This window comes from Apium graveolens, chromosome 5 (genome assembly GCF_009905375.1).
Source record: "Apium graveolens cultivar Ventura chromosome 5, ASM990537v1, whole genome shotgun sequence".
Taxonomy (NCBI): Eukaryota; Viridiplantae; Streptophyta; class Magnoliopsida; order Apiales; family Apiaceae; genus Apium; species Apium graveolens.
In genome coordinates, this window is record NC_133651.1 from 314,688,226 (window position 1) to 314,704,735 (window position 16,510).

Consider the following 16,510-nt stretch of genomic DNA (forward strand, 5'->3'; position numbering starts at 1 on the left):
GGCCAATTTATAGGGATTCAGAAATGCAAAACCTGAGATCAAGCAAATATATTCTCATGCAAGTACATGCAGACGCACAGGTCATCCCAATTTGCCAGTAACGTGTAGGTCAAGCTAGTAAATCTTAATATGCATTTTAACTACTTTACTTTCTTCTGAGATTACTTGTTTTCTTTCGTTAATACTAAATAAGAAGAGCGGAGTTCGTCAGGACCAGTTAGTTTTAGTGTCACTCACGATATACCATAATCAATCACTTCATTTTTATGTATTAATTAGTTATAATAATGACACCTAATTTAATTATGAAAATATTACATTTCTTTTTTTTATCGTAGTTAACGTGATAGTTTTCTTCTTTTTAATTAATTGAGCCAACTATTACGGACAAATATTACATTTCTAAATTCATATCTACTCAGATAATTTTTAGGCCGTATAATTTTAATATGAAAAATGTGTAATTGATAAATTAAGATTCGAAAATATAAAAGTCACGCCCTATCAAGATTTTTTTAGCACGAGAACACTAAGAATCCTATTTTTCTGCTCAGAGCAATATAATATTTAAAATAAGTACATAATAATTGTTCTTGCTGTTCTCTTCCAAAAATTGTTCTCATTGGAATCATATTTTATAATGTAACACATCTGATTTTTGGGCTGAGTTTAGGGGATGAATTTTTGAGTTGAGTTTAGGAGGTAAATATATAATGAGAAAACTGTATTTGAGGTTGTTCTCGGGAATCTAGACTGATATTATAAGAATTTTGAGTACAATTTTATATGGATATTTTGTAATTTTAAGTCATTCCCCTATATTTACAAAAATACCCCTACTAATATATGAAAAAATCTTCTAATCTAAGACACAATCGTAAGAACAACCTCAGGCACATCATAATATAAAAATAAATTTGTAAAATATATAAGATAATAAAGTTTTAGAGATAGTTGGATGTATTTGTGTTAAAAAAAAATAATCGAGCTATAGACGGTGAATAATTATTTGATTAAATATATACACAAAATACAAAATATAATATGATTTAACTGTATCTTGATTCGTGAAATAATACTACAAACATCATTTCCAATACATGAAGTAATTATGAATAAAAGAATATTGCATTGCACACATGGTTGTACCGCTTTATCATCCGGGCGTAACGGGTGATAGCTTATTTCAAATCTCAATGTGAAAATTGTACGTATCACTCATTTTCAGTTATTTGTTGATCAAGAATGCTTTGGATTAACAAAACTAGTACTCCAACTTAATATTATTAGTGAGAGAACTCAGCGTATGCACGTATCCACAAATTAACAGAAAACAAACTTTCTTAATGTCGGGATAAACAGTAGTGCTAAGTATACAGAATTTTATAAAAAAAATTGTACACTACAAGAAACAAGGCTAAATTCGACCGAAAAAAATCAGTCGAATTTAGCTTAATTCGACCGCGCGCGGTCGAATTTACCTAAATTCGACCGATTTTGAATCGGTTGTAATAGAGGGAGTCGAATTTAGAAGTTCGGTCGTATTTCGGTCGTATTTAACTAAATTCGACCGTCGGATTACGACCGAAAAATTACAACCGTTTAAATTCGACTGTAAAAATTCGACCGAAGATGGTCAAATTTGATTCCAGCAGAATTTTACGTCAACTTTTCAAATTTTCGCTTGAAATTTGAAAATACCGCCAATTTTTTTTTATAATTTGAAATTCCCGCCAAAAAATACTAAATTCAACCGTAACCGGTCACTTTTGAAATTCAACCGCTTTGAGTAAAAAAATAAATTCAACTATTTTTAATCAAAAAGTAACTTTGACTGTTTTTGGTCGAATATTAAACTCGACCGGTGTTTCTAAATTCGATTGTATTTATCCAACAAATGTCATTTAAACTCAACCAACGTTAGTCGAATTAAGAGCCAAAAAAACATAATAGTGCTTATGACCAGCACTAATGATAGGCCATATTTATATACCTGTACACCCAAACGCAATTCACAGACTAACAAAGATATATGCTAACAAATCTAGTTAGCTTAACAAAAGTTACATTCCCTAAACGCTTAACAAAATAGCTAGTTAGCTTAGCTTTACAAAGGAGTTAGAAATTTCAGTGCTGACAGTTATATCCGGGTTATATCCAGTACCGAATAATAGTAGAAAGTTCAAATAAACCATTAGTTACATACCCGGAAATGTTTAAGAAAAGAGCTAGCTTTACAAAAGGGAAACTGAAGGTTCTAAATCCATCAGTCCATAAAAAGCTAAGTGTGTTCACTAGACCAAATAAAAAGACCTAGAGCAACGGATAGTTGTGTGCGTCAAGATCTTCATCTTCATATTCGCCTCCAACTCCGTCTTCATTGTCGCCTCCAACTGCATCTTTATTTCCATTATTGGAGGTGTTGTGCACCACCAATGCCTTCCCTAGCAGGGTCTCCTGCATCGGTACATAAACAAGTATACCAATATTTTGTTAATATAATAAAACCTATATAATTACCTTACAAAACAAAGCATACAGGCAACTAAATAAGCTGAATAAATATACTGATACTTATCAGAAAACATATATAGTCACCTGCATGCATGAAACTTGTAAAGTTTTAAGCATATATTATAAAATGCAAGTGTTTATAAACTAAACATGAAGGCAAGTATTGGTAACATGCTAGCAATTAATATAAATATATAACATAGAGCAGACTGCAAAATCGCACGTGAACAAAATAAAAAGTCAGTTTATATTTGTACATGAACTAGGCCACAGAGCATACAAACATAATTAAAAAACTTACTCCTCGTGGTAGGCCTTCATATTACAATGCATTGCAATTAATTAATCATTTTAACTGAACCTTAGAACCGATAACATAAATTCGTTATATTTTGAAATATAATTGTGTCTGTCACCTTGAGTCTCAATACTACAATTCAACATAATATTACCAAAAGAAGTGAATCAATACTTCATTTCAAATCAATATCAACCAAGACTGATCAAAACTGTAACTTCACAAACAATTTGACCCGTGACTAAGACTGGTCCAATTGTTGTTATTGAAGATAATGACAACCAGAGATTTGACACCATAAAACTGATCTTCATTCCTGGATCAGATTTGCATGTCATATGATTATTTAGTTTATAACTTGTTATTATCATATAATTATTATCAGTAGATAATAATGATAATCTGCTTCACAGGTTTTTTGGCTTAACATTCTTCAAAAAAAAACTTCATCTTAAATAAATATATGGCTTTCTAGATCAAGTAATTTAAGTAAACAAAATATGTTACCTGTACAATGATCTTATCATTGTCCTTCAAGATCCCTTTTAGCGCAACACTTGCTGTCCGCACATAATTTTTGTGCTTTGATCGCTGACTCGGGTCTGGAAAAGCAGCAGTGGCCAGGTTACTCACTTTCTCGTCCAGAACAGATCGCATCACCTCCATGGGTAAAGAACGAACCATTTGTTTCACTTCTTCTAAGATCGTTGGCATCATAGAATAGATTTCTTCGGGAGCAACGTCAAATGATTCGTCAGAGTCTTTCATTTTTCTTTTTTTTAATAGCTTCATTGCATCTTGTGCTCCCATCAACTCCGCCAAGGTATCTTGGGGAAACAAGTTAACCCTCCCCTTAGTCGGGGGTCTCGCTCCAGCTAGCACAATCAGATTATTCTTCCGCTGAATTGCCCTTTGTGTACGTGGGGATGCCCCTTCATCAGCAGCTTCCAACTCATCTGCCAATTCAACTCGCACCTTTTTCAGTTTTCCCTATAATATATGAAAGGAAAATCACAAATAAAGCACTTCTCTATTAATTGACCCTAAAAACAAGCATTCAATTATAAATCAGTTTACTTAAAAATAAAATACAAACCTGTAGCTCTATCACAGCTGGTTCAGTAGGGTCGTACACGGTATTTATAAATTCCTCATCACTGATTGGCATCTCACCTTTAGCAATTCTGACTTCATCTATTTCCTGTCAGATGGAAAATAAATATAATAAATATTTTAATTATAAGTTGGTAATATTTTTAGTAAATTATAACTTATAAGTTATAGTTATTTATTAGAAAGTAGATAATTAAATGTAATAATTTTAAAAAATAAATAAAGAATTAAAAAAATGAAATTAGTGATGGGGTAAGGAGGTAGTAAGATGGAGATAATTAGTGATTTATTTTATTTTAGTAATTTGTTTATTAATTTCACCAGGCTGTAAGATTTAAGTAAAATCTGAATCAGTCAAAACATATTAAATTAAACACCTTTACTTCAGAACAGTTGTAGTGAAGCGTTATGTGTTTTATATTTGCATTAATGCTAAGTAATTAGTCTTGTTCTGGGAGGGCATCAGCATAGATAGCAAAACATGAGAGATTAAAACCAAAATAAGAACTTATAATACAAAATCAAGGACATATCCACTCATACTTGCAAAAGATAAAAAAAACTACCTATTCTATTTACAAGATAGAATAATACCTGTCGTCTTTGTTCATATGGTTTTGCACCAGTACGAGAGGTAAATTCCATCTTTTCTCGGGCATTCTTGCCAGCATCCGACAATTTTTTAAATTCAGGTGTGCCCCAATACGCGCATATCGAATTCCATGCCCGCTGAGAGAAGTAATGAGGCTTGAATGCTTCACCTTTTATGTCGAGTTCTTCTTCAGTATATCCGCATTCAAATAAGACATTCAACTTCTTGAGCAGTCGGGCCCTCTCAGTACCAAGATAGGACTTAAAATTCCTATTCAGATGTGCTCTCACAGCTCCGTCCCCATCTTCTTCGAGAATCCCCTTCGGATAAATGTAGTACTCCTGTCAAAATAAATTGCTTAGATTTAAAATAAAAAAGCTTAGTAAAGTGTTTCAAATTAAAAAACATTCAGTCTCATATTAATTATTAGTAGCTAGAAACATGATAATATAAGACTAGTTAAACATTAGTAGTGGCTATATTTATTGCATGAATTGTGACAGTAGACTCAACAAAGTTAACTCAGGGTTGTCTTGCATTTTTAGTCCCACCAGCCACCACAGTTGTACTAGAGCAGTCGGTGTGATTTTAAAGTACTCAAATGAGTGTGATTATAAACTACGTTTAGGAGATTAACATGTGATACGCTAAAATGTACACTTACAATTTATATAGTCCTTAAAGAGAAAAAAACAAAACACAAACCGTGCATCATGTGAGTAAAAACCGTGAGAACTCTGGGAGCTACTTGCAAACTCTTATCTGAATGTTTTATTTCAGTTAAAAACAACACTAATGTCCACTAATTCTTATCTACACTTAACACAAACAAATCATAAAACCAGAAAACACACTTTTAGCCGCACAACGGGTCACACTTTTATTGAAAGATTGATTTACAATATCGAAGCGATAATTAGTGAATAAAATATATGATTTATAACCAATATATGTGATTTTAACCAAAATCATACACTTTGGTTTAAGCTACCTAATTTATATATTACTTGAAATGAAACAAGATATAAAAGTCTAAAAGTAAGTTCAAAAAAACAAGAAAGAAAGTAAACTCTAAACAAGAAAGAAAGAAAATGAAAAAGAAAGAAAACTCTAAACTCTAAACTCTAAAGGATGTTAAGAAAACAAGAATGAAACAAGAAAGTTGATCGAGGAGAATGAAATTAAGCATTACATCTGTTGAGAATAAATTAGAAGTAAAAACTCTAAACCCCAAGTAGTAGTTTACAAAGGCTGAAAGAAAAATAAAATTAAAATACTTACTTTAAAACAGTTGATACATCTGTTGTACCAAGCATTACGTGCAGCTCCCTTTGTAGAGATTGTATGTTCATCCCATTTCAGGCGAGCAAGGCGTGCCAATGTTTTCTTGGGTGTATTCCCCATAAAACTGTAAAAACATAATGAAAGTTTAGCAAGTTGATGTTAAAAACAAGCACTTTAAACAGATATAATGCTTATTAAAAACAAGAACTTTAAAACAATTTATGGTTGTCAATCCAAATGTCAGCAAATTTCTTAATGTCAGCAAAAAGGCCAGGTCTTATCATCTCGATGGAGAACCCAACTCGGAAAAACCGAGCCACAGAACAAACCAGAACCAGAGATTTTTATTTAATCTAGAGGGGCCAATAAATGTAATCTGTAGCTAAACAATCTTTATTTACATCAATCTATATAATACTTGTAGCATCATCAGGTGTGTGCTTAGGTGTACATTCCTAACTAAGTTGGATTGCCTTGTCTAGTACAAACAATGCTCAATGTATAGAGGTGTTTATCAACACCGCACCCTTCCATTGTGGCATTCACTTCCCAATTTTCATACTATTAGTTGAGTTACTGGTCTGATTTTAGTTTTAACAAAATAGTCTGAAATTTAGCTGACTGTTACTATATCATTAAACAACACACTAAAGTCTTATATGCTAAAACAGACTGAAGTATGAAAATCACTATTGCATGACTGACAATAATTAGAAAATTATATTGTGGTCTGCTAAGCTTCCTGCCCACCACTGAGGTATTTAATGTTTCAAAGATAGATTTAGCTAGTACCTAACTGAGATATTAGCACATGCTTTAACCAATCTATACAAGTATTAAAAAAACTCAAGGCATTTTCTGTTAGCAATATTTGATAACAATGATATTAATATAATATAGTTCAACATAATTCCTCCCAGTTCAATTTAGATCATTTATGAACAGTATCTACATCTAGCATTCAAGTACTTCTGAGCTATAAACAGGGATACAAATTGCAATATGCTACACAAAAGTACTACCACATAAATAGTCATTATATTATGAAGTTTACTGCAAGGACAATGTTCAAACTCCTGCTATAACCAAGCTACAATTTTAGAAATGAAAATTTCATAAATCTTTTCTAATTACCATTTTGGCGTTTTTGTAATATTGACTTTTTCAAAACTTCCTGTTAAAAGAAAATACATGGAGAATTCATACTTGTATTCTAAAGAAATAAATTATTGTTTAAATGTTTATATAGCAAAAGAGGACTGTAAAACTGAAATGCAGAAACTAAATAGAGGAAAAAACCCCAGAAAGAAAACCTCCCTCTAAAAAACTACCAAAAAAACAACCAAAATATTTATTGAAGGAATATAAATAAATTTATTACCCTTTTAGGTTCCGAAGTAATTGAACCGTTGGTCTTGCATTCCAAGTTGGTTTTCTCGGGTAGTCGCCTTCACAACACGTGCGCCTTTTCCTCTCAAACAGAATTGTTTGGCTGCCTTCTCCCACCTCGTAAGACCCTTCCCCCTGACTTTCTTCGTCACTAGGTTTGTGTGGATCACTTCCGCTGGTCCCACCATTATTGTATCCTTTTCCCTTCCTTGAGTTTGGACCAGTCCAGACCACCTAAAAAACACATAAAAGAGTATGTCAAAACAGTAATTGTCAAGGTCCCATTTGTATTAATCTGCAGTACACAGGGGGTCATAGGTCGGCCAGACTTTAGTCTTCTAAAATGACATGTTGATATACATCTTTTAATAGGCCCTGTTGATATACTAATACTGAAATCAACATCTGCAATAGTACTAACGGAAATCACTAATTACACTAACAACAGTCATTTAGTAAGCATGTCTCGAAAGCTGTCGTTGACGAAGTGGAAAATCTTTAACATCAAGATTTCTAAGTGAAGAAAATTCAAGATTAGGGTGATTAAAAAGAGTGTGTAGTAATACAGAAAACCAAGAATGGTAAACAAATATTATGCAGACCCCGGTTTAAGCTGGACCAAGGGAAGATTATAGCAAAAATATAATAGGAGATGAGACAATTAGCTTAATACAAAGTTTAATCCCAGCCCACTACTACTAATATTAGGTTTCATAATAAGATGGGGCTTTAAACAGTACTAAACTGAAACCTCAGCTCCTCCGCCTCCAAATTCAGTAACAAAAACCATCCAACAAACAAATTCAGTAACTCCCGACACACAGCAGTTACATACATAGTTTACACACAGGTATAGTTCATCTCCTTCATTTTTATTTGTATCCAATTAAGTTTTGTTTCTCAGTACACCCCACTAATTACATAACCCCCAAATAAGCCAAGAGAATGGTGAAAGAGAGAGCGCATTATAAAAATGTAAAAACCCCTAATTTCAAGGAAAGAGAGATGAACCTGTGAAGTTTTTATCAGCTTGATTGCATTCTTTGAGCGTTCATCAGCCATTGATTTTCTCAGTCGATAGCCGCCTCCTTCACCTTTATTAAACCCTAATTTTAATTGACAGCCGCTTGAGAGAGATGAAAGTGAGAGAAATGGGGTAAAATATGTTTATATATTTTATTTCAATTCTACCGAGATCGGTGGAAATTAGCCGTGTGAAACTTTTCGTTGTCATTCGGTCAAGTCATCTTCATCCTCATTTTTGTCTTCGTCTTCGTCTTCTTCTTCATCTTCTTTATCTCTTTCACTTTCTTCTTCATTGTTGTAATCTACCGAATAGTCATTTTCAAACATTCTCAAGTCAACAAAAAAATTTGAGGGATCACGAATAATAACTCTTTCAACATGCGATGATGAAGCATTTGACACTTCATTTTGTAAAGCATCATCATTCATCCCGGTTTTTTCTTGAATTGACACACTTTCATCAACTAGTCGCCTCTTTGTTGTTAAAACCGTGTACCATGATGATTTTGCATTAGAAATGTTTGGTGCATAGTATACTTGATGAGCTTGGCTAGCCAACACAAACACGTCTTCGGCATTTAGTTTTGATTTAACATCTACGGTAGTCATCCGGTGTTTATCGACTTTCACATGTGTCGTGTGATCAAACCAATGACATTTGAAGATGATCACTTGATGCCCATTTTGATAAAAGAGTTTTAAAATTTCTTCTATCCTTCCATAGTAGTTACCATAATGTTCTTCGTAAGAAGTCCCTAGAAATAAAATGTATTAAATTGGAAAACAATTGGTAAAGAAAAATACAAGTTAGATATTAAGAAAAATAATTAAATTTCTCACCAATGACAACAACACCGGAATTTGGTGAAGTGAGCTCATTAGCATTTACACAATCAAATTTGTAACCATTGCACTTGCATGCTTTATAAGACTCCACTTTATACAACGGACCTCTTATTAGGTCTATAAATTTCTTGTTGAGCTCTTCGTCATCTTGTACCTAATAACATATGTGAGAAATATAATATGAGGAAAATTTGTGTATGTGTCTGTGTATAAATTATAATGCATACCCTTCTTTCGAGCCAATCTTTTAATTGTTCTTTTTGAAATTGTTCCTTTTCCGCATCATTCAAATGTGGGTATTGTCGTTGTACCAACTTTTGAAAACCCCTACATAATCAAGTTAAATAATAAAAATATCACATTTTGAACTAAAGTAATTTTAAAAAAGAAGTTATTTAAAAATAACTTACCTCAAGTACTTTCCAACCTCCGGCGAATTAATAAGAACATAGTATGCCACGAGTTCATATTCATCACAACTCAAGATTCTATCTCTAGTTCGTAGACTAGGATGTGTCGGATATGTGTAAACTTCTAACAAATTGGCATTATGAAACATTTGAGGGGCCTCATTTCGACGTAATTGATTATGCATCAATCCATTCTTGGAATCAAAATATAACGTACAAAAGTGTACACATTCTTCCTCAATGTAGCGTTGTGCCATTGAACCCTCCGCTCGAGCTTTATTTCCAACCTTCAATTTCAAGTTGTGCAAGTATCTTTCAATAAAATACATCCAACGCCCATTGGCCGGGCCACCCAACTTACACTCAGTTGCTAAATGCAGTGGCAAATGCTCCATGGGATCAAAAAGACTAGGAGTAAAGACAGTTTCAAGCTTAGACATTATTGTCACTATATCTCTCTCCATTTTCTCTAAATCTGTGTATTTGAGACTAGACGAGCATAAATCTTGAAAGAAGTTGCACAATTCAATGATAGGATCAGACACATGTTTCGGAAGTAGATCACGACAAACGATAGGCAACATTTTTTGCATGAAGACGTGACAATCGTGTGATTTCATCCCACGAATGCAATTTTTCTTCCAATTCACACACCTAGATATGTTTGAGGCATACCCGTCTGGGAGTTTCAATGAGACTATCCACTTATACAACTTTTGAACTTGTTCACTCGAAAGTACATATGGTGCATGTGGTTTTATACCATTATATTGAATCCACAACTCACGGTGTACACCTAACTCTTGACAATCCTTTCTTGATTTGGTTTTATCTTTAGACTTCTTCGAATCATCAAGAATTGTGTAGAAAATATTGTCAAATACATTCTTTTCGGTGTGCATAATGTCAATGCTATGACGAAGGCTGAGTGTCTCCCAATATGGAAGCTCAAAAAATGGAGAACTGTGAGTCCAATTATGTGTCACACCATAATCTTTTGGTTTTTTCTTCGATGACTTTCCCGGTGGGGGAAACTGTATTTGCTCACACATGACCTTTGCACGTGACCCTGAATGTCGAGCACAAACTGATCGTGTCTCAACTCTTCCAAATCTCGTACTCCTTCTGAGAGGATCATCTGGCTCCAAAAAATACCGAGCAGTTCCATAAAATGTTGTTTTACCACCATGTTTGAGTTGCTTACCTTTGACCTCTCCCATGCAAACTGGACATGCCAACTTACCTTTAGTGGACCACCCGCTAAGCATGGCAAGTGCAGGAAAGTCACTAATTGTCCACAAAAGTGTCGCCTTCATCATAAAATTTGTACGTGAGAACATGTCATATGTTTCCACTCCAGTATGCCACAACAATTTTAATTCATCAATTAATGGCCTGAGATAAACATGTAAGTCTTTTGTTGGATCCGTCGGTCCAGGAATGAGAAGAGGCATAAACATGTATGGAGCCTTAGTACACATGGATGGGGGAAGGTTGTACACAATAACCACCACAGGCCATACTGTATACTCCCTAGCGTGCTTATCGCGAAAGGGGTCAAATCCATCAGTAGAGAGCCCGAGTCTGACATTCCGAATCTCTTTTGAAAATCTTTGAAATCTTCGATCAAATTGTTTCCATTCATCTCCATCTGCCGGGTGACTTAATTCACCTTCAACTGCAATTCTATCATGGTACCATCTCATACATTTTGCAGTCTTCTCCGCCATGAATAAACGCTGCAATCTCATGGTAATAGGAAAGTAACGCAAGATTTTTCGAGGGATCTTTTGTTTTTTAGGATCTTTTTGCACTTTGTATCGGTCTTCTTTGCATATATCACACTTTGTCTTTTTGCTATGTTCCTTGTAAAATAACATACAATCATTCTCACAAGCATCAATCTTTTCATACTCCATATTCAATCCTTTAATCATCTTTCGCACGGTGTAGTAATTCTCAGGCAATTTATGATCATCAGGCAGTACTGATCCAATGAGGCGAAGCAAGTCATCAAAACCATTGTTACTACAATTATGCTTGTTTTTCCAATGAAGCAGCTTCATTACAAACTCCAGCGTTGTAAGATTGGCATTGTTCGGATAAATTGGTTCTGATGCAGTATTCACCATCTTGTAAAATTGTTTTGCTATTTCATTCGGTTCTTCCTCAAAATCCTCACAATCTTCGAAGGCATCATCATGTGCATCATGCATATCATCATCTTTGCAGCCCGTGTTAATATAACTTGTTCCGGCCTCGTTCCATGACATTTCTTTCTCCCCGTGACAATCCCATCTAATATACCATTGCATGATACCATGTCGATATAAATGTATTTTCACGGTACTAGGTTGCTTGTAGTATATATTACGACAATCTTTGCACGGACATCTTATAAGGCCATTATCTTCTTCTTCAAGATGCTCAATAGCAAATTTAATGAAATTATCCACACCAACTTTATATTCTTCCGTTATGTATTTTGCTTCATTAAATCGACTACGACCTATCCAACTACGATCGGATTCCATCTATAAATAACCACACATTGATATTAGGTGAATGCATTGCTAGACATAAAAAAGTAAACAACAACTAACAACTCAAAATTATAAACTTATTTTACTAATTATCCAAATATTTTAAGCCTAATATACAACAACCAAGTTAATTTTAGCAACAAATTCAAGTTACTCAAATCATTACATAAACACATAAATAATTGAAGAAATCAAGACATTAATAATAATCACATATAGAATTTAATGAACATAAAAATATATGAAAGCTTTAAAATTAAACTTACTTGAAAAAGAATGATGATCACATGAATGAATTTGATGAAAAAGGAGAGAAAATGATGAAATTGGGGGTGGGAAAGATGAGAAATACGGCTACTGGATGGAAAGAGGTAGTAGGGTTTCTAAAATGAACTCCTAAATTCAATGGAATACAGTTGAATTTATGACAAGGCTAAAAACGATGTAAATCGGTCGAATTTAAGTTTCCACCTTTTTCAGCCGACTTTCTTTTTTTACCGCTTTCAGTCGAATTTAGCATTTTAGTAAATTTAACCGAATTCTGTCAAACAAAGTTTCCCGCCTTGTATAAAATTTCGGGGGGAAATGAGGGAAATTTCCCGCCAAATTAAAAACATATTTCGATTGCCTGCAGTCGAATTTAGTAAATTACATTAAATTTTATTTGGTGAGAAAATTCTTTCTTTTTTTCCTTTAGTCATAAATTCGACCCAATATTTTTTCGGTCGAATTTAACTTTAAATACGACCGATTTAAATTCGACCGTTTTATTTCCACTAGTTAAAGTTGAATTTGATATACGACTGCTAGCGGTCGAATATAGTATTTCACTAAATTCAACCGAATTCAGTTTAATAAAGTTTCCCGCTGTAAACTAAATTTGGAAGGAAATTTCCCGCTAAAATATAAAAATAAATTTCGATTGTCTGCGGTCGAATTTAGTAAATGGAAAAAAATAATTTGGCGGGAAACTTCCCGCTTTTTTTCCCACCATTTGTAAATTTGACCGAATTTTTTTCGGTCGAATTTTACTCTAAATACGACCGATTTAAATTCGACTGTTTTTATTTCAACTGGTTGAAGTTGAATTTATTTGTAAATTCGACCAATTAAATTCGACTATTAGATTTCGACCGGGGCCAGTCGAATTTAGCCGTGCCAAACCGTGTCGACCGCCTGCGGTCGAATTTAGACGCGGTCGAAATTGTATCAGTTGTAATTAACCCTATTTTCTTGTAGTGGTATTAATGTTATTGATATGAATGCAGGGGTCCATTTTAATTAAAATCCAATACATGTCATTATGTACAAAATTCTGTACAAATTGATTGTCTTTGATATCTTTAATTTTGTGGGATCGGAAAAGATATCAAAACAATAAAAAAAAATACTTGCAGAGAATTTGTCATGTCTTCTACAAAAGTAAATTATGTACTACTCGAATATGATCACATAAATCACCGAGAATTAATATTGTTAAATCGAATTGTGTATTTTTGCAATTAATCTCGCAAGTACATTGAAATATGAGAAATGCTAAAACCTCAAACTAGTTTTTAAAACCGTTTTCGAATATTTATTTGCCAATATATTATTAATTATCTTATTATTAATGATAAAGGATCTCTGGTGTATATATATAAGTACACAAATAAAAACACACCATCTGTCATTTGGAAGCTTTTTGAAATTATTTTCGGGGTACATATTATTATATTTTTTTTAAAATAAATGTGTTAGTTCAATTATAAAAAGTCATATGGTATCTAAACCAATGATCGAGTCGAATAAATGGTAAATTGCAATCGTTTGTACTCATCAAAAGACAGTTAAAGGATATTTTGAAGATAATGTACATATAAATACAAATACTCATTTCGTGCATTTTCGTTGAATTACTGGTACTCTCTTCCTCATGTCCCGATAGGGCTATTATTTGGAAAAAATGATAAAAATAGCCGATTTTTGAAAAAATTTAACAAAAATAGTCATTCTGAGAAAAGTGGCCAATTTTGGCCGATTGAATACTACATTGTCAGTTGGGTATCCCAATTTGTATAAGATACTCCACTGGTAGTTGAGTATTTCATATATGGGATACTGCACGGCCAGTTGGGTAACTTGTATAAAATGGATACTCCACTGACAGTTGGGTATCCCATCGGCTAAAGTTGGCCAACTTTTCAGAAATTGGTTATTTTTGTTAATTTTGTGTAAAAATAGGCTAAATTTGTCTTTCACCCTATTATTTGAGCGATCGACCGGAACTGCGATTACATACCAAATAAAGACCGCCGCTTACAATTAAGAAGCGATTACTTTCGAAATATTATATAATTTATAGACCTATAATTTATAGTATATTTTAGCCATTTTGAGTTTCCGGCACATAAACGCAATGGAAATTAAAAACTTTAAATCACACTGCAAAAAGTCTAACGGAGGTTCCATGCAAAACTTGTTAATTCAGACGTTAAATCAACGTTGATTGAAGCCAAGAACTAATGTGAAGTATGAAGATAATAAGTATTAAAAAATTAAGCAACAGTAGAACACCTATGTTCGGTTTTAAATTAGTAATCCAAGAACATGCAAATATGAACCAAGAACGAAACAGATGAAGGAAACAAGATGAAATAATAATCAGTATTCTCATAATTACAAGTTACAACAATAAATGAACGATAACAAAAGAAATGCCTTACTTATATATAGTGTTAATTAGCCGGTCATAATTAGTCGTTCGAATTTAGTTAAATACGACTGAACTCCTAAATTCAACTTGCTTTACTACAACCGATTCAAAACTTATAGTGTTAATTAGCCGGTCGTAATTAGTCGGTCGAATTTAGTTAAATACGACTCAACTCCTAAATTCGACTCCCTTTATTATAACTGATTCAAAATCGGTCGAATTTAGTTAAATTCGACCGCGCGTGATTTTTTTTAGTCGAATTTAACTTTTTTTCTTGTAGTGGTTGTCTTTACATGTACCACTGCAAGAAATCTGGCTTTGAAAATGTAATGTGAACTTAAACAAATTCGTGTACCGGTTCATTTTCATTCGTGTCGTTTCATTTTGTATATATGAATAATACATGAGTAAATTCATGTATAACAGGACGTCATGTCGTGTATAGTTGTGTAAACATCGTGTCGTATTCGTGTCTGAATTCCAACCACATGTTTTGGTTACTTGTCGTTTTCACGTACGAACCGAATAATTTGTCGGGTCTACTTATAAGTTGGTCATTTTAAACCAAAATTGATGTTATAGTACTTAATTGTCCCCCTCTGATGCCTTGTAATTGTTCCAGCCTGCTCTCGCTACATTGAAGCTTTGAATACCGTTCCAATTCACAAATAAAAACCTACTATTTTATTATGACAAATTGACAATGCATAGTTCATAATGTTGGAAAAAAACTTAGATCTTTCCACAACTCTAAAGGAGTGGTTCTCCCTCGATCAATTGTGCTAACCTTTCTTCATCATTCTGAAATCTACAATTCTTTGACAGATGCCCATATTTTTTGCATTTGTAGATGCCATGGAAAATATTAAGGATAATATATATATGTATATGTGTATTTTTATAAGAGTTTTATAAGCCCTGGATCATATGGCTAAAAAAAAAAATTTTGTTGGAAAAAAACTTAGAGAAAAAAAACACCTACATTTTGCAGAGAACTTGTACTGCTATATTTCTACTTACTTTCTTTTCCTCCTTTAAAACTCAAGGTAAACTAGCCATTATATAGGCTTTACAAACATATTAAAACTCACTACTACTAAAACTAACCACTACTAATTAATGGGTAAATTACATGTCCATAATTTACTCCATAACTCCACTAGCCCACTACTAAGCAATTCTAAAATAATATTTTTCTCTAATAATTAATCTATTGCTAAATATCTAATAATTAAATAAACAAATAATTAATAACTAAATTTAAGATTATTCCAACATTCACCCCATAATCTTAAATTTACGAAGCACTTTCTCTTCGCCTGTGATGCACTTCTCACCACCATCAATTTTGATGCACTATCTCATCAAAAACACTTTGGAGCACTTTCTCTCCAAAAACACTTTGGAGCACATTCTCTCCACAACTCTAAAATAAAATTTCTTTCATGGCCTCTTGAGCCATGATATCTTTCTCATTATTTCCCCCGCTCATGTTCCTCCTTCATTTTTATTCTTGCTTCTCTTTTCCTTTTCCAGGTACCATTTCATCTTGATATTTCACTAAATATATATGGAGAAATTTTTAATGCCATTTGAAATCTCAGATAAATACTTAATATATATATATATATAAATGTATGTATTTCTCAGAGTCTCACAAGCCTTAGAACATATAGCTCTGATGCCATGTTGGAAAAAAACTTAGAGAAAAAAAACACCTACATTTTGCAGAGAACTTGTACTGCTATATTTCTACTTACTTTCTTTTCCTCCTTTAAAACTCAAGGTAAACTAGCCATT

General features: G+C 33.2%; 1 protein-coding gene across 1 annotated transcript; it reads right to left on the reverse strand.

Annotated features, from left to right (window-relative positions):
* Nucleotides 1-8,420: 8,420 nt before the first annotated feature.
* On the reverse strand, nt 8,421-12,006 carry LOC141661296 (uncharacterized). The gene is made up of 4 exons (XM_074468280.1): nt 9,473-12,006; nt 9,290-9,389; nt 9,057-9,216; nt 8,421-8,971 (listed from the first exon to the last, which is right to left on the reverse strand). The coding sequence occupies exons 1-4, from the start codon at nt 12,004-12,006 to the stop codon at nt 8,421-8,423; spliced, it is 3,345 nt and encodes a 1,114-aa protein (XP_074324381.1).
* Nucleotides 12,007-16,510: the final 4,504 nt, after the last annotated feature.